This window comes from Thermobia domestica, chromosome 2 (genome assembly GCF_964235325.1).
Source record: "Thermobia domestica chromosome 2, izTheDome1.hap1.1, whole genome shotgun sequence".
Classification (NCBI taxonomy): domain Eukaryota; kingdom Metazoa; phylum Arthropoda; class Insecta; order Zygentoma; family Lepismatidae; genus Thermobia; species Thermobia domestica.
This window is the reverse complement of record NC_137455.1, coordinates 81,069,255-81,092,458: the sequence shown is the minus strand read 5'-3', so window position 1 is coordinate 81,092,458 and position 23,204 is coordinate 81,069,255. Positions and strand designations below refer to the sequence as shown.

Sequence of the window (23,204 nt, the reverse complement as noted above, 5' to 3'; positions counted from 1 at the left end):
TGGGTATCGGATTGCCACAATTCACCTTGCTGAAAGACGTGGTTTATCAGGAGGTCGGCCAAGATTCTTTTGGACTTAGCCTGTAGACTGCTTCTGGTCTCAATTATTCCCATATAACAAGACTAACCATATATAAAGTTGGTTCGAAATGATTTAAAATATCACTAATTGACCTTAAGGGGATAATAGCGATTTAAATATTCGTAAATCAGAGGAGATGTAAAAGTTAAGCGTTAAAATAAATCCGATAATTCCTAATGCAACCTAATGATAGCAATAAAACTTCTTATGTAACATTTTCAAAGCTAAGATTAACAGTTTTGTTTCTGAAGAGGGTTTATGGCAACATAGAATATTATAAATCCAATTTATCATAAGTAGTACCTCTGACAGCCCCGCATTTCACATCACCATCGCCCTTCATCCTGACAAGTGGGCAATTCACTTACCCACAATGACTTTTCAGGCATTCCAGTGACATCAATATCTCAGTTTGGGTTTGGGATCATGCTTCGGTGAACCTCGACTATCACCATCAGCAGCTATTAGAGAATCAGAACTTATTTCTGTATTAGACAATGTGGGTAACTATAGCTTTTCGTCTATAGAAGACAGAGAGCGTGCCTTAGGTGCCCGTGGTCATGGGTTCAATTCCCGGAGAGGCACTCAACAATTTCGATGTTCAGCCAGCATCGTGAGGACAATTGGGGAGTTATCTTAAGTAAGAGGTAGCGGACTGCAGTCTAGAATGCCGGCATTAGGGACTTCGGGTGTCGATGCGTTGACTACACATCCCCACTTTCAACGTAAGCCCGCTGGTAGGAACCAAAGGACTGTCGTGCCAAGAATTTAGTTTATTTTAATTATCATAAATGGCTTCTTTATTATTAAATTTTATCCAATACATATTTTCTTTTCAACTAGTTTGGGAAACTCAGAGCTAGATACTTGTTTTCTTTTTAATTCATGTTCATAGTTAGCTCAACTAATCACTAGGAAAAAACAATCTTTTCAATAAAATTCGCCTCGCGTCTTTCGTAGCTCTAAGTTTAGTTATTTTTAGTTTTCTTTTTTTTTAAGTTGAAGGGCGGTTTATCATTTTCCCCTCGCTTACCCTATTCTTTTTTCTAGTTTTACCTATGTTTCTTTGCACGGACATTGCGCCTATACGCACGTGCTTAGTGTGTTCGTTTACAAAAGCGGGCCTTTTCCTACCACTGTAGAAAGTAAGAGTGCACTGTATCAGAGAATTATTAATTGACGTATGTAAGTGAATATATCTGTGACGAAGTCATAATTACTCAGTTTTTGCATCGTACATAGTTTCCCCATCCTTATTAATCTCTTCACCCCCGCTTCCTGAATTCCAGTTCTAGTATTCTTTCTTAATGGGGGACTGATGTCTCATGTAGGCTTATTAACTATAACATCAGCAATAAAGAAAGTACGGTTTAATTTGCACTAATTTTAAAACATAACGTTAATTAAATAATAATAATAATAATACAGAGCGAGCTCAGGCTACTTGTTAGGATTCTTGCTTCGCAATTGGATAATACCGGTTCGAATTCGGAGACCAGCTATCCTGACTGAGGATTTGCCAGGGTTGTTCCTCAGTTATACTGGGCAAATGCTAGGTTAGTACCTTGATCTAAGGCTCTGGAGACCTTCCTTTCATTCCTTTTCCAATGTTTTCATCTACAGTGTAAAATGGCCTCTGAGGATGTATCTGGTAGCTTATAGTAAATAAACAATAACGACGTAATATATCTTTACGAAACGTGTGGGTTAATTTAACTACAGCCTTACAGTCCCAATAGATAGCTAAAGTTTTAATATCAATTTCCTGACTTTTATATACTATTTTCATATTGTTTCAGCTTTCAATTTTCTCATGTATGTTCCCACCGAGAATTGGACCTGAGATCACATGAACAAATGCGAATATGTTAAATATTTTTGAACACTTTAATATACAAAACACAAAACGCTTCAATGATACGATGCATGGATATGTTTTGGTTACGTCCTGCAATGTATGATAAAAGAAGCCACGAGGGTGAAGAAAAAATAACAGAAATCTCTTTTATATTTACTCCTTCAACAAACTCCCGACCTCAGAAGGGCAAGCCATAAGTTAGGTAATAAAGTCATACAACGAACACAACCTAATCGCTCTCCTGAAATTCTCGTGTGTATGTTTAAAAACCTACTGTTGTTCCATGCCAACCAGTATATATTTTTTGTTGTATATACCTTCGAAGTGAAAGATATTCATTATTACATTTGTTGGTGGTTGGACTCGTGAGTCAGAAACTACTATTAATAAAGTTTGTTTTGTCTACTATCCCTGCGATTAGAAAAGATATTTCATTTGTACATGAGAAAAGAAGAAAGTTTATTTTCTAAGAATAAAATAAATATTTTCAATGTGAAGCTAACATTACGTTTCGAAGAGGAGCTAAACAGAAGAATTTGTTATCATTTACATCAGTTTTCAGACAGTTCACTATACTCTGAAATGGGAAGAAATCAAACTGGGAAACACTTTACTAAAGAGACTTCGACAGAAAGTGCAACATATAAATATTGCAAGGTTAAAATAAAATAAAGAACAAAGGTAACACAAACGTGTTATGGAAACATTTAAAAGCACAGCAACCTACTATATCAGTGAATCCTATATATATATATATATATATATATATATATATATATTATATATATAAGATCCGGATCTGAGGTTCGGATCCGAGATCCGGATCTAGGTCCGGATCCGGAAATTTTTGGCCATCCCTAATGTAAACGCAATTGCAATGACTCTATAAAACAAATGCATCAACTAATCAGATATGTAGTACGTGTAGTTTTCTTTTGATTCTCAGCGTAGCGGTACAAATACAATTTACATCTAGTCGAAATAGAAATATATTTTCCAAAGAATTTTGATTTTATCAACTAAACTGGAGAAAAGACAACTTTTACAAGAAGATTCTTCTCTTATTGACGCTCAATTTTATTCAGAACAATTATTCTTTCTGACATTATCTGACTAAACATAACTTCTGTTTAAATAATAAATGTCAAATTTCATCTGATTCTGCTAGTAACCGCTATCGCTCACATTTTTTTTTCTATCGGATAAATAACAAATAAACAAATACTAACCTGCATAATTTCTTTATTGATAAACTTATACAATCAGGTAAAATTAACAATAAATCAATTCTAAAAATTTGTCTTAGCTTCCATAGTTTACACTACCTGACACTGGGACCAAGAAATAAATAGTATTCATCTATACGGATTGTTTTTCTTGTTTAAACAGAAATAAATTCACACAGTTTACAAAAATCAATGATTCTGAAATGAATAAAACTGAAAATTAAATTTCGTATTTTTCCCTTTATATTGTATAAAATATAAATATTCCATTTAATTTCCACAAAGATATATATGTATATATATTAAAAACCAAGGAAATATAATTTTAATTTCTTACAGCCTAAATATTATGCGACCATTTCAAAATTAAAAAGTTTCTCACGACTTCAATATTATGCAACCATTTTAAAATTAAATTGATTTTTGTAATAAAATTATATGGGAAAAAATTAGAAAATTTCGAAACATTCATGTGGCAATCTAAGACAGTATAAAGGATATTTGTACAGTCTTTTTTTCTTTTCCTTCGTTTTGCGAACGTTTAAGATTCCAGTATATATATATCATTATCCCAATATATTAGTACCACAAACTTGGCCTAACTGAATATTGAGCAAAAAGACTTTTTAATATATATAATATATATAAAAACCTATTTCTCTGTATTTTAAACCTTAAAATTATTTAAGCACACTTTTTATGCAAATAGGACTAAAATTCATTTCCTTTACTTTGGTGACCCTTAAATTCGTTTGCAGAACTGAAAGTTCTAAAGACAAATGTACTGTACACTACATTAGCCGCTTTTTCAGTATTATTCTCATAATCAACTAATATTAAGTTTTAATTCTTTCTTTATATCTACCACTGAGACTCAATTAAGACAACAGATTTTTTTTTTCGAGTTTTGGTATGAACTCTTAATATATAATATCTTTCCTCATATATTTCCCACACGGTAAATACTACAGTTTTACCTCCATATCTTTACACTAATAGGTCTTACAATTTCTTTTCTTTTACTATATACACGAAGTAAGTACAAAGTTATCAACATTCAACAGAGTAACAAACCAAACTTTTTTTTATCAGTGTACAAAAATATAATATGTACTCTAACTCGTAAAATTAATTTCGTTTAAGCTTCTTACAAGCATTTCCATCTCCTAATCCATTATGCTTTTGTAATGGACTCAGACTTTGGAGAAGATTGTCATGAGAGAAGTGCCCAAACAATGCTGCCAATAGGGACACGCCATATCCTGTCGCTCGTTCACCCTGGAATATCACAAGTTAGCTCATTAAAAAATTTATTCTGTTAAAGTGATTTTCAAGAAACGCCATTTTAAGCATATTTTAGAATACCGTATTTGGTTGAAAATAGGCTGCACTTTTTTTTTCCCCTAAATTTTGGCTTGAAAACTTATGATGCGGTCTATAATTGAGATCCTCCCCCCTCAAATCATAAATCGTCAATTTCAAAATGACATGTACACGTATCTTGAGGATTGAAATTAATGCCATTACAAGTTATGGCAGTTACTTTTGAAAAAACCATCAACGACTTAAGAAGAAAACAGCAGAAAAACTTACATTGTTCACAAAAATTGCCACCTTCATTGGGTACCGGTAACACCTTACACTGGCACAAAAAGCACTTGTACACTTAATATGTCTAATTGAAGTATCTCGTAACTTTAGTACTGCGATCTATATTCGAGGTTTACTTTTTCTATAATCTTGTGTCAAAAGTTTAAGTGCGGCCTGTATTCACACGCGGCTTACATTCGCGTAAATACGGTAAATGGCTTTTGTACTGACAACAGTACCTACTATGTGCCACATGAGATAGTAAGTTCTGGCCTAGTAAGCTAGTTCACGACCAAGAAAAGATTTTGTACCTACAATTCTACTCTTTTGGTTGCACTTCAATTTCACTGCGAAATGCGTATTAAAAGCAGTATCACCATATCAATGATCTGTAACGTCGATCTTTTAATTTTGTAAATTTTATATAGTCATTACTCACGTATGAACAAAACAAAAACTTTGTTACCTTGTATTTGCATGATTATTGACACGTCCAACACTTCAACCACTTTCTTCAGTGTGGCCGTTTTCAGGTAGTATTTTCTACTTCTAGGTAAAAACGAGTCTTCTAATTCATTATAATTTCTCTTATAGACAGAAATGGACTACCACGTTCGAAGAGAGGTAATTGTAATTTATATTCAGTGTTTCCCCGCAAATTAAATTTTAAATTTGATACACAAGGTAAAGAAGAAGGAATTATGAAGATGTAAAAGACTTAGAGTTACCTATAATTAGAAGATACTATCCTAAGGATGGCCACAATTGAGAAGGGACTGAAATATTGAGCATGTCAATAATGACCCAAATACAAGGAAACACAGCTGTATTTTATTTCATGTACTACAATTTGACTCAAATGAAATCTGTGACATTGCTTACAGTTTACTTTACGTAACGACATCAAATGGAACTTAGCTCTCCTTCTAGCCTATTTACTACCTAAATATTAATTGTAATATCACAGTATTGCGAACGGTGATGATATTTAATGAGGAAAGCAAAAAGGTTAATACTCACCGCAAAAGATATATAGTAGAGTTTTCTTCTACATGTAACAAGTTGCGCTTCATCGCTTGCTTAAAATTCAAAAAGGATTTGAAACATGAAGGAGAATTTGGAAGTGTAAAAATGGTTAACAAATGTGAAAAAACAAATCTTCTGTCTAAAACTTTAACACATGGGAATGGCACTCACTGTCACTGCACACTGCTGTTCACTGTTTTCTTTTCTTGCTTTCCAGATAGCTAATGTATGTACGGTAGTGAAACGATTACTTCAAATAATATTTATTTCTTCTCTATCCAAATTAAGAATGGATCTCTCTTTCTATATGTAATATGATTCTTTGATGTTTCGTTCCGTTGCTGTTTTTCCTTTTTTAATTAAACATGACTTCGCGATGTGATGGTTACAATCTCTAAGATGCGTTACTAGACCAGACAACTGTTGCAGGTTCCGAGACTTCGAAGGACGAATATGTTCAGTTATTCTAATGCCAATGTTCCTTTTTGTTTAACCTATATACACTTGACATTTCACATTGATATTTCACCCGATAGACGCCACTGCTTTGTAGATGGTCAGTAAAAATGCCTTAAAATTTGTTAAGTATTTGACTACGGATTTAGGAGGAACTTCTGAAATTTTGATTGTGTCTTTGCAGAATCTTCTTGATTTTTGCCGAGAAATGTGGAACCAAAGAAACACCAATCCATTTCTCAGTTGCGACATCTGTTGTAGGTTGATGGTGGGTGACGACGATCTCCTGTTGTACCTGTTTGTACCATTTTAATAATAAAGATTTTTGGAAACTATTTTCCTGTCCAATTTCTAATAAATATTGTATTCAAGATCATATTAATATTGTATTTCCTTATTGAGATCCTCAGGGAGGTCTGAAAATAAAAGAGCTCTCCTAAAAACAAAGTTTTTCCAGACATTTAATTTCTAAAGCCATGAATGTGATGATTTAAAGTTGATATATTTTGTACCAGCAAAAGGTCTGTGATATACCGAAGTAACAAACTTATTGTCATGTCTTTTAATGGTAACGTCAAAAAAGTTAAGAGCACCATTTTCTTCAAGTTCCATCGTAAATTTTATTCTAGGTTGACTCTAGTTAAACTCGTCAAATAATTTATTTAATTCCTGAGGGTCCTTGTACAAAATCAAAGTATCATCAACATATCGAAAATTTTCATCATCCTACATATTTACTCTCAAAATGGCTGTATAATAAACTTGTTTCATATGATATTCCAATTAGATACACTGTTAAACACAGTTTGGAATTAAAAACATGCTTAATTTTTTTTTTTTTTTTTAAATTTTTATGCTGCAAATTTCATCCATTTGGCATTTTTTGATGTTGTGGAGATGTATCCATCAATATCAGTAGACGGCTCTACAGGCAGTGGAACTTATTTTACTTCCCATACGAAATCCAACTAATCTCTCAACTAATAGCTTTTGCAATAAAACACAATGTTTTTCGATCTAAAGGACAATGGATTGGCTATGGGTAATACTCTCTCTTCGATACTTTCTAACCTGGTACTGAACATGTTTGAAACCAACATTCTTCCAAAATTTTCTTGTATTAGATATTTTCGATATGCTGATGATACTTTGCTTTTGTACAAGGACCCTCAGGAATTAAATAAATTGTTTGACGAGTTTAACTAGAGTCAATCTAGAATAAAATTTACGATAGAACTTGAAGAAAATGGTGCTCTTAATTTCTTGATATTACCATCAAAAGACATGACAATAAGTTTGTTACTTCGGAATATCGCAAAGCTTTTGCTGGTACAAAATATATCAACTTTAAATCATCACATTCATGGCTTTAGAAATTAAATGTCTGGAAAAACTTTTTTAGGAGAGCTCTTTTACTTTCAGACCTCCCTGAGGATCTCAATAAGGAAATACAATATTTATTACAAATTGGACATGAAAATAGTTTCCAAAAATCTTTATTATTAAAATGGTACAAACAGGTACAACAGGAGATCGTCGGCACCCACCATCAACCTACAACAGATGTCGCAACTGACAAATGGATTGGTGTTCCTTTGGTTCCACATTTCCCGGCAAAAATCAAGAAGATTCTGCAAAGACACAATCAAAATTTCAGAAGTTCCTCCTAAATCCGTAGTCAAATATCTCCTAATCCGTAACAAATTTTAAGGCATTTTTTACTGACCATCTACAAAGCAGTGGCGTCTATCGGGTGAAATGTCAAGTGTATATGGGTCAAACAAAAAGGAACATTTGCACTAGAATAACTGAACATATTCGTCCTTCGAAGTTTCGTAACCTGCAACAGTTGTCTGGTCTAGCAATGCATCTTAGAGATTGTGACCATCACATCGCGCAGTCGTTTAAATGAAAAAGGAAAAACAGCAACGGAATGAAACATCAAAGAATCATATTACATATATAAAGAGAGATCCATTCTTAATTTGGATAGAGGAGAAATAAATATTATTTGGAGTAGTCGTTTCACTACCGTACATACTTTCGTTATCAGGAAAGCAAGAAAAGAAAACAGTGAACAGCAGTGTGCAATGATAGTGAGTACCATTCCCATGTGCTTAAGTTTTTGACAGAAGATTTGTTTTTTCACATTTGTTAACCATTTTTAAACTTCCAAATTCTCCTTCATGTTTCAAATCCTTTTTGAATTTTAAGCAAGCCGATGAAGGAAGGGGTTTCTTCCGAAAACGCTACTTGTTACATGTAGAAGAAAGCTCTACTACATATCTTTTGCGATGAGTATTAGCCGTTTTGCTTTTCACATTAATTGTAACATTTTCCATTATACAAGTTTTGCCTATGATATACTATAATTAAAAATAAACTAATCTCTGAGCAAAACAAACCAATTTATTATCATAAAATTATACCTTGCGGCAAGATATTAGTTTTATAATAATACGTAAATTGGTTTGCTTTGCTCAGCGATTAGTTTATTTCCAATTAAGCGCCAACAAATTTCCTTAGGGATTCCCATCTAAATCATGTAATGTAATCATAATTTCTTATGACATATTTTCTACTGTTGCTTCATCTCTCATTCTTTCCTTATTTTTCAGCAACGAGTCCATATTTACGTAATACAAGTTCTCCACAGTGACTCGATGAATACCTTTAGAAATCATGTCTTTACAACTCCTGTAACTATAAACCGTTTAGCCCTCTCCGTTGGTCTAGTGGCTAGTACGTATGCCTTTGGTGGGCGTGATTCCGGGTTCAATTCCTGGTGGAAGAGCACAAAAAATTAATTTCACAATCATCCACTTTCATTAATCATTCGTCTGCTTGAACCTAAAGGACATAATCGTGAGGTGTTAAAACTAAAAATATTTCATTTTATAGTTTATTATTTATAGCAACACAGATTTTAATCTGAGCCCAGATACTTTTAATGACATTAAAATGACAGTAGTTACATGGAAATTGAATAATCTTCTGTTCGTATGATTCATATGAATTTATGACAGCATGTCGACCGATATTTAGGTAAGATTTTACTGACTGCAATTTCCAAACGATGACCACCGTCATCAACGCTTTATCGCGAAGTAAATAGTGCCGAGAACATGCAAAGTGTAGCACCGATCACTTTCACGATTTTCAATGGAAAGTGAGATATTCAGTATTTTAGACTGCAAGACAGTGAAAAATCATGGCCCTTTCCGCGCCTCTTTGCGGCAATATGCATTTAGCTATGTAAAATAACAAGCCTGTATGTTTTTGCAATACGTATTAATATTTTGTCAATGAAAAGAAGTAGTAGGAATAGTTGTTGTTGTTGTTGTTAATATTTATGTATTTACTATTTAGTTTATTTTACTTAGGACCCAAACGTGTTTCCATTTCCTTAACATATGTACTTCTACACTAATAGCATGAACAAGAATTTTCTAATTCATTTTTATATACTTTTCCAACCTTCGGTGGAACACGCCATTAAGCACTAAATAAAAACCCGAGGAGTGGATTATATCCCACTCTTAAAACACTAGATCCTCTCTCATATAATCTCGATACTGAAGAGGTACAGCAACAATTAATTTTTAAAGAAGTGTTTTTGTAAATTAGTACCTAGGTACATGTATTAGATTCGAGTTATTTTGTACAAGCACAATAAATTCAAGTAGACGTGTTCTATTTCAAAACTACAAACTCGGAAACTTACACAGTGAACAGGATAGGCCATATCCACATGTAACCAAACGCCAGGGAAGTCAAATCCAAGATGAGCACCAATGAAGAGGCCTGCACACGATGACTGAGCATTATTTCGATCCTGTAAGAAAAAGGCATCTCTTTCAATTCAATATTACTTTCAATAAACATATGTCCTATTTTAAACTACAGAAGTAGCACTCTCAAAAAACTATGTACACATCATCATTATTGAACAATCATTATAAAAAAAAAAAAAAAGAAAAGAAAAGAAAGAAAACTAAATCCGATCTTTGAAAAGCCTTCTACTTACAGCCGTACATAGAACATGTTACTACTTCTGATTTAAAATAAACATTAAACATTTAATTAGGATTCACACTGTCACACATAAATCTACTTTGTGTTAAGAGCATGTGACTTTTTTTTTTTTTTTTTTTTTTTTTTTAAGTATGACTATACTTAACGCAGGAATCCTCCATTACATTCGAGGGAAACATGGAAATAATGATTTATTTCCAGATGATGGATTTCTCAATAATTTTCTGATTTCAGTACTTTTCTTGACAAAATTCAATCGATAAGATAAACTAAGATAAAATTCCTAGGCGATCACAAGATTAGCGGAAAATAACATTTTTTATATATATATATATCTAATTAGAAAAAAATATACATTATCTAAATTTTTACATTCAGTTTAAAAATGCGTAAATAGCGAATAAAAGCTCGTTTAAGAAGAGATTCGTGCTTTCAAAATTATTAATATTTAGAACTTAGAATTTAGATTTCTATGCTTTCGGTATCGACGCCGACGTTAGCCTATCACGTATGAGGGATGACGTCCCTCGGCGGCGAGCACACTACCCGGGGAAAAGGAAAAAAGAAAGGATTGGGAAAGGAAGGAAGCGACCCGAAACCTATATGTTAGGTACTACCCCGGCATTTGCTTGCTGTGAATGAGGAAAATCCAGGAAAACCTTATTCAGGATGGCTGGCCTGAAAGAACTTTTTACACTTTTTCGACCGAGTGCTCCCACCGGGAATCAAACTCGTATTTAGTTCTTTAGAGACTATAACGTGCTTTATCTGTTCTTCAACTTTTTATCTGAATTTGAGTTTCAGGAAGCTCGACCACTAATTTGAAATCTATGCAAACTTATCAACCTTTTTAATGTTGTAAATCTTTTTAAAATATGAGATTTAAAGTAGCCTGTATGTAACTCTTCATAGTTATAAATCAAAATATAATTTAAAAATATAATTTGGAAGTTTAATCAATATACACAGTGGGCCAGAAGTCAGGTGACAGTCCTGTAACAGAAATGTCTGTTGGGCGAGAGGTCCACATTGGGCATAGATGATTAGTGGGGGTGGGGGAACCTAAAAATACACATGACCACCACGACTGCCATCTTGAATATCACTATTTTTTTAAACGCATATGTTTTAAGGCTGCACCATTGTTCAGTCACTAGAATCTGCTGCGATGTAACAGACCGTAATTCATTAACGGTTAGTGATATGACAAAATGCCATTGCATTCCTGATCAAAAAACATTCTTAGAACATGTGCCGCCGAATGCCTACCTTGCAATTAAAAAGAATACTGAAGTAATATTCAAGATGGCAGTCGTGGTGGTCATGTGTGTTTTTTAGGCTCCCCACTCATCATCTATGGCCAATGTGGACCTCTAGCCCAACAGACTTTTCTGTTACAGGACTGTCACCTGACTTTTGGCTTACCCTGTAGTTTCTCTCCCTAATTCGAAAATAATAAGGTCACGCTGGCTAAGGGGATAGCGTCCGATCTGGCAAATTTCAAATTTGAACTATGTTAGTTAGAAACCTTTTCCCTGGGGCCTTCTCGGTGTTAGTTTCCACCTCCTCATTCAACCAATTCTTTCAATAGGGTGACATGGGGTAATTATAGGAGGTAAACAAATGTAAACCTTAACTACTCATATCCGTAATAATATATTTTGTTTTAATTTTGACAAATGGCACAATAATCCTATGTCACTTCTATATTATTTGCATGAATTAAGAAAAAAATCTCAAACTTCTGTAAGAGACACTTGAGATTTGTTTCTTGAACTCCCAACTGCCAGAACTGCTCCAACTCTGAGGAAATTATGGCAGTTTCCTAGATTCCATTGTATTTACATTGCACTGACTTTTGGACAATCATATCATACGTCCGTTTTTGCCATTTAAAATGGTGTTTTGAAGTGTCTTGCTATTTCTAAGGAAATTATGAATAAAAACGCCAGACAGAACATTTTTTTCCTTCTACAGAAACAAATAAGAACAATATAAGTATGTATGAAAACTCACAAATAAGACTTATATCTTAATGTAATTAAAACATTTACGGTTCCTGCATATTTTGAAAAATGTAAATTGTCTACATTGAGAGATTAACTAAGGGATTTGCTGAAGGCAAAACGTAAATACGTATAGACTTCTCAGCCAAAATTTGAGTTCGGATCTATTGCGGAAAAGTGTTTTTATACTAGAAACCTATTTGTAGATTTTCTCTGCCATTTCACTGTCTTCTACTATAAATGGACCATGTCTATCCAGGGTTTAAAAAAAAAAAAAAAAAAAAAAATCACTACAACATCGGAAAGGAAGTTTTTCTGCTGTAATGTAGGTATGTATGTCACAGATGTTTAAAGTCATCCAAATTCAAGTAGATCTTAAGAGTACCAATAAGGATTTAATACATTTTCTTCTTCAAATTTTATTGTTGCTAAAAGAAATAGCTTCAAAGTTGCCCTAGTTTTTGGCCATAACTGTCCCATAGCATAATACAATAGGGCAATTATAGCACAACAGATAAATCATATCATTTATTGCAATAGCTAAAGTAAATATTTTTATAGTGTTTTGGACCACTGTAAATACACCTCATGAGCTATATGAATACCTCATTAACCATACTGTGTACATAGTGATGGAAGTAATTTTAATGATTACATGAAGTGGTAAATTTTCACATAAACTCCGTAATAAATTCACCAACAATCTCATTCTTGCCTGAAAACCTCTGGCGTCCAAGAGTACTGTTTGTTACTAAACAGACTTAAGTTACTGACATCCATTTTCTGTGTTCTTTTCATAATATAAAAAATATTATTCACGACCACTTCCATTTTGTCTAAAATAATCAAATTACTTACTGCAACTGAATTCTTCATATCAGCTACTGCTGATGCAAACTCACTAAAATGTAGCTCAGGGCAGTACGGAATGGGAAATACTAGATCTCCTGATGTTCGTCCTGCGTAGACAATTGCTTCTTCCCAGTCTTCACTGTTGGTAAGAACAGCACCATGATATTTTCCTGTGCTTACACCCTACAAAAGAAGAGCAAAGGAAGTTGTTGTTGTTGGTTGATTTCAGTGTCACTTTTAAGCATCGAGGTTATATGAGACGATTTAGCGCTTAATGTGGGATCCAAAGCACATGAGCTCCACCGGGAATTAAGCCCGGATCCCCCGCATCGAAGGCACATACGCTAACCATACAGTCACGAGGGAGCTTTAGTAAAGGAAGGATCTACCATTTTTCTTAAGTTACATAACAATAACAAACCTGCAACATGCTGTAACATCTAATAATGGAAAATTCTTTCGAGAGCATTAAATCCTCGCCCTTGAAACAATTCCACCTTTCAAATATTACAGCACATTACAAAGTTAATGTTCTAGTTAAGTTACTTCTACTTATAGTTAAGCTATTTTCCGATACATTATTTTCCGTTAAGAATAGGAAATACAATTATTCTAGGATTTTGTTATTACTCTATTACTTGAATTACAAGAATAATTGGATTTCCTTTCCATATTAACCTATAGTGTTAGCAAGTCTGAAAATAAAAGCTTTGATACATTTGGATTTCACGATAGATGTAAAAGACTCATAAAAACTGAAAAGCACTTTTTGCATTACAAAAATTATTTTGTTTGTCTGCTTGGTTGATTTGGGGTTTAGTGTCCCTTTTAGCAGTGAGGCTATTTTAAGACGTGGACCTATAGCTTAACGTAGAATCCAAACTACCCAAATTCCCGCCGGGAATCGAACCCGAGTCTCCTACGCTCAAAAACGCGTAAGCTAACTATATAGCCATGAGGAAGCTCTAAAATTTATTTTCTGAATAACACTGTAATGCTGCAAGGGGAGTAATGGGTTTACCAGGGCATTTGGCATCGTGACAGTTATTACATCGGGACGACTGAAAGGAATACAGGAACTAAGACAAAAGAACACATAAAAAACGCAAAAGTTTAGGAATCTGAGGTTTCTAGCTTATTAAATGCAAACCAAAGTAACTTAAAGGAGTCAAAATTATTTTAAAAATGCCATCACTAGTAGCAAGAAACATGTTTGATTCTTATTCCCTTAGAATACAACACCCATGAAATTTGCACGAAGACAATCTCGACAAAAACTGGGATTTAGTTATACACAGAAACGCATGTGAAATGGGCTTTCATAATGCAAGACCTCACTTTATTTATCGGGAATTAGATAATTAGCAAACACATGGGAATATTGAGGAACTCCCCTTGCAGTCCTTTCGTTGTTTCAAGCTCTGGAGTCGGGATTCATAAAGGGTCCATGACATTTGGGCGCGAGACGTTTAGGCGCGACCGTTTGGTCGCGAAACATTTGGGCGCAAGGCCATTTGGGTGCGAGACGTTTGGACGCAAAACCTTTTATACAAATAGGTTTACCTACCTACATATACTGTATTTCATAACTAGAGAACCCGGATGTTTAGGCACTAAAATATGAAAACAGGCACTGGAAATTTCGAAAAACTTAAACAATAATTTTGCAAAAACTAAAAGTAACATCTTGAACACAGCAAAGTTCCTGTACGTCATGCCACAACTTATCTCTACCAATTGGGAAAAAAAGGGAAGGAATGCAGCAGATTCTCGACTATTCGGATCGCTAATATCTGATCTCCGTACTATGCGGCTTAGCTTTGAAAGAATATTTCTTTTTAATAAATTAAGACGTATGTAATAAACACGTGTAATTTGTGTAAAAAAAAAAAATTTGTTGATGTTCAGTTATTTTAAAGATGTGACTTAAAATGTGTGCAATACTGTACATATTTTCATTTTTCCACTTCCTTTTTCTATAATAAATTATTAAAACGCATGGTACGAAACATAAGAAATGTTTATTAAGTACTGGACTGTACCAAGAGGGCAGAAAAAATTAATAAAAATAAAAATAAAAAAATGTTTTTAATACTGTGTGTGGGTAGTTCAGGAAGTGAGTATTTATTGAATGCTTTTTCGTTATTCGATATGCCGATTAGGCCGGATAGTTGAGACTCTATTGTATTAACAGAAAGTTATTTCAGATTTCATAAAAATAGGTACTAACTATACACTGAAAGAGGAAAAATGGTCCAAGTTTACTGTAGGCAGCCTGTGCTACCCAAAATAAAACTTCTGTCCTTTATAATATATCTAACATAAGGGAACGATATTGGTCGACTTGGCGGTGTATTGATGCACTTCAGAAGACACACAAAAAAAAGCAGGACTTCATGTACACTAAGGGACACTTCTGGATGGTACACTTTTTACCGTAAATTTCCATATGGGTGTACCATCCAAGTGCCCCTTACTGTACAAGGCAATGCTTCGAGAAGAAGACCCTCCCAAGGAAAACAGAAAATATATTCAGACAGATGAAAGAATTCGCACTATTGTACAGAATTTTGAAAGTGTTAATATTGTAGAATACTTGCTGGGTTTGAGCCATAATTCCGCCATGTAATGATAATGTCGTGGTAAATGTAACATAAGATTTTTTTTCTGCATTATACAAAAATTTACTAAAACTAAACTAGGCCTAAGTATTTAATGCAACAGAAACTTTCATAGACTGTTTACAATAGGGCATACTATAACGTAACGAACATTTAGTTTTTGAAGATTTTTTAAAAGAAAATTGGAGTCAAATTTCATCTTTCTGAATTTCTTAAGTTGTGCAGTTATTTTTTTATGACAGAGTTTCTGTGATATTAGTGTCTATTTTCACGGCTTTTAGTGTGAAAACATCCGGGTTCTCGTTATGAAATACATTATAACCCATTTAAGTAGATTAACCTATTTAGATATACGGCTTTGCGTCCAAAAGTCTCGCGCCGAAACGGCGTTGCGCCCAAACGTCCTGCTCCATTCATGAATGGCACATCTGCATAGTTATTTCATAACGATGGCTCGGAAATATTCTTTTACCACGTCCTCTTGTGTGTCCCTGAAAATGTTCAGTTTACATCTTTAAATAATGGAAAAACATACTTGATCCGGGCATCATATGGCTAATATGGGTTAAGAAGTCGATACTTTTGTGAAATTGAGTTTTTGTGATTTTATCATGCATACACAGGTTCACTATGTGGACTACGTAACGCCAATTCCCAGTTTCTTGACGATACTACGGACTCAGCACTTAATAAAAAGCTCGATGTGAATACATTCAAAACCACATACCATCTTACTCAACTTATAGAATAACTAAATTTGTATTTTGAAAAAGTGTCATTACATTTCTTCTATTTTGCTTTTTATTATGTGTTTATATATAAAAAATGTTTATTTTTATTATTGCATGTCCACCTAAAACAGAAGAATAAATAATTTTAATATATATATATATATATATATATATACCCTCCGTGCTTAGATACTGTTCATATCAATATCTTCAATGACACTTCTCCGCTACAAGTCATGGCAAAACATATGTTAACAGACTTGATGTAACTATTGGGTGTATAGTTAAGGAAGTTACTTTGTGGAGATTTATAAATGTTCACATAGCAGAATTTGTAAAATACGCGTACGCAACAAGAAAATTAAACATCATGTACTCAAAAGCACCAATTGAAAGAAAGAAAGAACTAGATAGTGTCTGGATCGTTGGTGGAAAAGATAACTTCAATATACCATACACTCGTAAAATGTATAAAATAAAATATCGGACGTATGAAAAACATTATTTCAGGATTCTGTAATGTGGATACCATATACGCTCGCGTAATGTCCGCACTTTTTTTTTCTTTCTTTAATATTAAAATCGCGTTGTCAAAATGCAGGTACGGACATTAAGCGGGTCGTTCAAAAACCGCGCAATTTTCAGTCACATTTTTTTTTCGAAGTAAATTTCATTTTGAACTTCCTACATAATATCGGTAAATAATTAAATGAAAAACAAATGAGGACCACTAATTGAAACAAATTTATGGCATTTAAAATCAATAAACAAATTATTTAAATTTTCTCCTCGAACATACTTTTCAACCACGACAGCACACACTTGATGTAAAGTCACAAACACAACACAATCATAAATGTAAAAATATTACAATTACTTGTAAGCAGTTTTTTCCACTCGAAAGAAACAAATGTTAATACACAAGCAGTTCCGGCGCTTTTGTTCCTTCTTTTTTTTTCACTCGTCATCTGACGAACTGTCGGTAAAGTCCGAGTCATTATCGGTATTTTCTACGTTTACTATTTTCCCAAAGGAGATCGCCTTCCGATCCATCTAGTGCGTTTGATATACCAGTTACCTTAAAACTTTTAACAATGAGATCACTGGATATGCCTTTCCACGCAGCAAGAATCCACGTACAAACTTCCGAGATTGACACCCTTCTTAGACGCCCAGTTGCCGTTGTATCTCCTCCACCAGAAGCCATCCAATCACAGTAGCTGCGCCTGAATGCAATCTTAAATGGCTTGTTGACGGAAACATCAAAGGGCTAAAGAACTGATGTATGTTAGGCCTCCTGGACTTACAACAAGATCAGTTCTTGAAGTTATAAGATGTTGCTTCACTACCTCTGTGAGATGCCCTCTGAAGCTGTGCAAAACAAAAAGAGAACGTAGCCATAACAGTGAGCCAGGTCGCTTACACCACACACCCTGTAACCAGTCCTGAATTAGTCATCCATCCACCCCTTTTCTTGAATTCGTACCACAATTCCAGGTGGCAGTTTTTCTTTCGGGACTTTTTTTTTTTTTTTTTTGAAAACTACATACGGTTTTTTTTTTTTTTTTTTTTTTTTTTTCATCTGTAGTTATGGCTAACATAATGGTAGCACGTTGCTTTTCGGATCCACACGTGCGAATTAGTACAGACTTCGCCCCGCGATCATTTATTGTGTAATTATCGGGAGCATCAAAATAAACAGCTGTCTGATCGGCACTTGCAATTTGCGAGGCTAAACATTGATTAGCTTTGCGATTACGAAGTGTTGAAAGTGCATTAACTTTGTTTCGTAATCGCTAGGCATTTTTTAACAAATTGTTGTACGCCGGCGAAAGGAAAACCCATTCCTCTTCATTATTCTTTGCATCCAGCCTTCACCTGCCTTGAATTGCGAAGTAGAAATTTCTTCTTCTCGTGCTGCACCAAGAACTTTTATTTGGCACATTTCCCGCGTCACCGAATAGCCCTGCGCACGCATATCGCGAACATATGAAACCACTTTTAGCTCGATGTTCCGAAACTTGCACTTTCCACCACGAAACGCGCGTCTATTTTTGTTTGTTGTCGTCAGTTCGTCGCGTTGCTTGCACCAGCTGCGCACGCATTTTTCGTCCTTAAGCTCTCTTGCTGCAGATCTTTTTCCGTTTTCTTGCGCAAATTCAACGACTTTTAATTTAAAAGCCGCTGTATAGCTGCTGTACTTCCCCATACCTTATTCTACGCACGCTACTTACTAGCAAGACAGTCGATCGGCACTGTTACAATGAATGAAAACAGCTTGAAATACGCGATTCATTAGGAGGCAAGAAGGGGAAAGGAATGTCGTTGCAAAGCGAGCATTTCCTCGAAATCCAAGATGCAGGTGCGCAGAAAACCTGTTTGGACTGCACTTCGTTCTTATCTTTGTATACGGTATATATTTTAATTATTATAAGAAAAAAAATCTTCCATTACTTTCCTTAGTTTAGTGTGAGTTACGCTTTATCTTGAGGTGTGTGTTGATGGTATTTTGTAAGATTATATAAATCATAAAATAGCCACAAAATTGTGTATGTGTGTGCATATATATGTATTACCATGTTGAATTACAGCCATCATTTGAACTAATGTTCACTTGCAAAGTGCGTCAAACGCGGAATTACTCCACTAAGAAACCGATTTTCAAACACAAGTGATACACTAACCTGTGGAAATCTACTAACTACATTATTCAGTAATGTTTAAAATCAAAAGATAGAACTTAATAATAATACCTTGCAAGCTTTCCTAAAATACTAACAACTAACCTCTCCCATATTTTCAATCTTTCATTCATTTTCGACAATACTGCTTTTGTCACAATACTGTAATGTCAAACTACAATTATATTGAGTGTTTTCCTTTCAAATACTTAAATGAAACTTAAAACACTAACAATGCACTTGGCGATACATTTCAGGAATATGAGAAGAATATCACTTTTTACACGTAAATGCTGAAATGAAAATTTTAATTACCTGAGCTCCCGTTAATGTAGCCATATCTAAGATAATAGTGGCCTTAAGATCTTTCTGTGCATAAGAAACACCATCTGAGAGTACTAGCCGGCCTTCTGCATCTGTATTATTGATTTCAACAGTCCTACAACACAACAGAAAAATAAAGTTACATAACTTTTCTCTATCAAAATCTTAATGAGATACAATCAAGACCTAAAGAGTGAAAACAATTTCAAATGTTTACATCATGTAAATTAAATCTGAAGTTATAAATAGGATTATAAATACATCAAAATAGGATTATTATCGTTTACATTAATATATTAATATATATACAATATATATATTAAATTTTTATTTCTTATATTTTAAAGAACGGAGGAATCTGAAAGAATATACGTATTTGCGCTTACGAGGGGCAATCAGGTTGCTCCAGCCCTAACATAGAAGGAAGTATTTTATGAACGAGTTTTTATATTGTTAGTGTTTAGTAATCCTTTGTATACTTCAACTGTGAATTGTAAGTATGAGTAATGCCACGTTCTATTTTTTACAGAGATTTAACTGAGTGAAGATGTAACAACGTGCCAGAATGGAGACTGCGTTGAGAGCGGCCATTAAATACTTTGTGAAGGAGTGGCCGGTATCCAAAATTCATGAGGATTTTAAAGATACTAGGAAATTCTTGTACATCATATCGCGTGATGGAAAGGTGGTTTAATGAGTTCAAGTGTGGTAGGGGGTCGTGTGAAGATGAACATGCAGACGGAGGACCAAAACCTGTCACGATCAACGAAAACAACAATGAAGTCCGTCATCGTGCTGCACGATCTTAAAGTCACTATCCGTATGTCGCTAAGATATGTGGCCTCTCATATGGCACTGTTCAAACCATAATTACCTAGGTCTTACAAAAGAAAGAAGAAAAAAATATGCGAGATGGGTCCCTCGAAACCAAAGATAAGAAGCGCACTTTGTGCTGCCACAGGCGATGATCAAAAAAATATGTGATTTAATCAAGAAAAAGACGCGTGGTATGTCCTTGCACCCAGACAATGCGCCTGTCAAAACCTCACGCACTGCGAGGGCCGCTTTCACATATGGCAGATACATCATTTGAACTGGTGCCCCAACCTTTTATTCCCCCAGATCTGGTCTCCAGTGAAATTATTTGTTCAAACATTTGAATAACGACTTGGGCGGAAATTTTCTGTTGATTCTGGGGTGATAGTGGGTGTAGACTCATGGTTGAAGCACCAGTCGGAAGATTTTTTTCTCAAGGCATCTAGACATTGAAGCACTGATGAGAGAAGTGTATTGGTGGTGTAGGGGAATGTGTTGACAAATAAAATAAAAACTGCCAACCTAGTGCCATTCTCTCTATGTTAGGGTCGGAGCAACCTGATCGACTCGCATGTGCCTTGTAATTAACCAAATGCTCTCTCTTTCTCTCTCCTATACGCTGCCATATATGAATAAGTTTAATCAAATATGCGGGATTCGAAACTAAAACCTACGTGATTGTTTATGAAAACGGTATAGAGATTCCTTCGGACAAATTCAGTAGCAATTCGTTCTTGCAAATAGCTAAGAAATATACATGGGACAGAGAATTTTCAGGTTGGACAACAGTGACTCCACCATATGATGCTAGTGGAGGAAATGTTTTCTGAAAAAACATCCCACAATGATTTGTTTAAATCCTATATATATATACAGTGTATTACAGATGTTCAATCTTTTATTTTCATGATCAAACCACTCTGCCTAGAGCAGCGGTGCTTAGTTAGAATAATGAAAGAAGACACTAACGTGTTGAAATCAATAAGCATGTTCCTTCAGGATTGGTCATGACAACTTCCTTATTTTTTATGGTTTTCAATTTTCTTCGCCTCCATTTCCTCCCTCCCTATCTGATGATGCCTTTATAGAAAGTGCTTGTAGTTTACACTTCCTTCTAAAAAGCCGGCTTTTGGGGGAAAAAAAACCGAGAATTTTGGAAATTTTGTATCTTCTCATTTTCACGATTTTTCTATTTAAATAGCTTTCTTATAGTATACTCTAAAATTAGATAAGATTTAATAACCTAAATGCTATATTTCGCTCTGGAATTCACCATCATGATGGATGGAACACATGTTTTATGAATTAAAGTAAACATAAAGTACCTAATATTTGAGGGCAACTGTAGAAGATATTTATTTAACTTCTGAGTTATCGGCAGTTTTTTCTTTTCTACATCATTTCTTTTTAGTCATCCGTGTTTCATTTCCTATAGATTAGTAGGCATATTCTGGCTTCTAGCACATAAGTTAAACTTTTGTTTCTCAATATATCCGTCAGAGCGTACGTTTGTCAGTATATCTGTCAAAGCGTACTTCCACATTCTTGTTATACAGTAGCTGTGCAATGATTTAGCAATAATCTTCCGGATACAAACTTGAATATCATTTTATACAAATAATCAGTAGCGGATTCAGAAAAGTATTTTGGGAGGTGATTCTCTGCTTAATGTTTGGTTTTTCTAAAATTTCCTACTTTTTATTTGGGAGTTTATGAGTACAAGCATAATTAATATTTCGTTTTGTTTGTATATTCAACAATAACCTTCCGGATACAACCTTGAAGACCATTTTATACTGATAATCAGTGGCGGATTTAGAAAAGTATTTTGGGAGAGGTTTTTCTTATTAATGTTTAGTTTTTCTAAAAATACCTAATTTTTATTTGAGAAGAGCTTGAAGTTTATGAGTAAAGGCATAACAAATATTTTGTTTTAAAACTTCTGTAATTTCGGGGTACAAGCTTCACCCGTAAAGCATCCCCACCCTAACCCCTTTTGCAAATCCGTCACTGCTGGTAATTAGTAATAACAACGATTTAAAAACGATAAGAAAGGAAGTCGGCCAGAACTCACAGTACACGCATTATCTCTACATTCACAGATACAATTAAGAAAAACTTTTGTCAAAATGGTCGAATGCGGGATTGAATCCCGGACTTCCCGATAGAAACGCAAAAGCTAACCACTTACTCATGGTTGTTGTGCAGTTGTGCTTAACTTAAATATATTTTCTCTCTTTATGGCCTATGGAATCCGAAAGTTCAATGCCGCGTTCACAAAAGCTCTCCACTGACTTCAATCCTTAGTCAACTGGATCCAGTTTTTACTTTGTATTCCTATTTCTGCGAGATCCATTTTAATATTGTCCTCCTATCTGCGTCTAAGTCTTCCTAATGGACGTTTCCCGATTTGATTTCCACTTAAAACTTTGAAATCTTTCATTCTGGCTGCGTGACCTACCCACCTGAGCCTCCTAGACTTGATGACCGTAATGATGTTCGGTAAACCGTATAAATTATGCAGTTCTTCGTTATGAAGTTTCCCTCATTCCCGTTCCTCCTAGGTCCAAATATTCGTCTCAGGATTTTATTTTCAAATACTTTCAGTCTGTGGTGTTCTTCCCTCAAGCGACCATGTTTCACAACCACAAAACACAACAGGCATGATTATCGTTTTATATATTTTACGCTTTAAATTCCTCGACAGAATTCGCGACGACAAAATACTTTGAACTGAATAATAACATGAATTTCCTCATTTCAGTCAACATTTACTTTCTTTGTGGATATGATTTTGGTCTGATGATATTGATCCCAGATATTTGAAAGTATCCACTTTGTCGAAAATATTTGATATTTTAACGCATCCATAATTTGCCGTATTACGATCCCGGTGAGCCT

General features: G+C 34.5%; 1 protein-coding gene across 2 annotated transcripts in view; it reads right to left on the bottom strand.

Moving 5' to 3' along the window:
• Positions 1–3,164: 3,164 nt before the first annotated feature.
• The window catches only part of grsm (probable aminopeptidase NPEPL1 granny smith protein), a 68,232-nt gene continuing 48,192 nt past the window's right edge, over positions 3,165–23,204 (bottom strand). For both annotated transcript variants that reach the window (XM_081742998.1, XM_081742996.1), the window contains exons 7-10: positions 19,479–19,602; positions 13,137–13,313; positions 9,962–10,072; positions 3,165–4,443 (exon numbers count right to left, since the gene is read on the bottom strand). In XM_081742998.1, the coding sequence (XP_081599124.1) occupies positions 4,294–4,443; positions 9,962–10,072; positions 13,137–13,313; positions 19,479–19,602 (562 nt within the window). In that variant the 3' untranslated portion in view covers positions 3,165–4,293. The remainder of the gene's footprint in view (positions 4,444–9,961; positions 10,073–13,136; positions 13,314–19,478; positions 19,603–23,204) is intronic.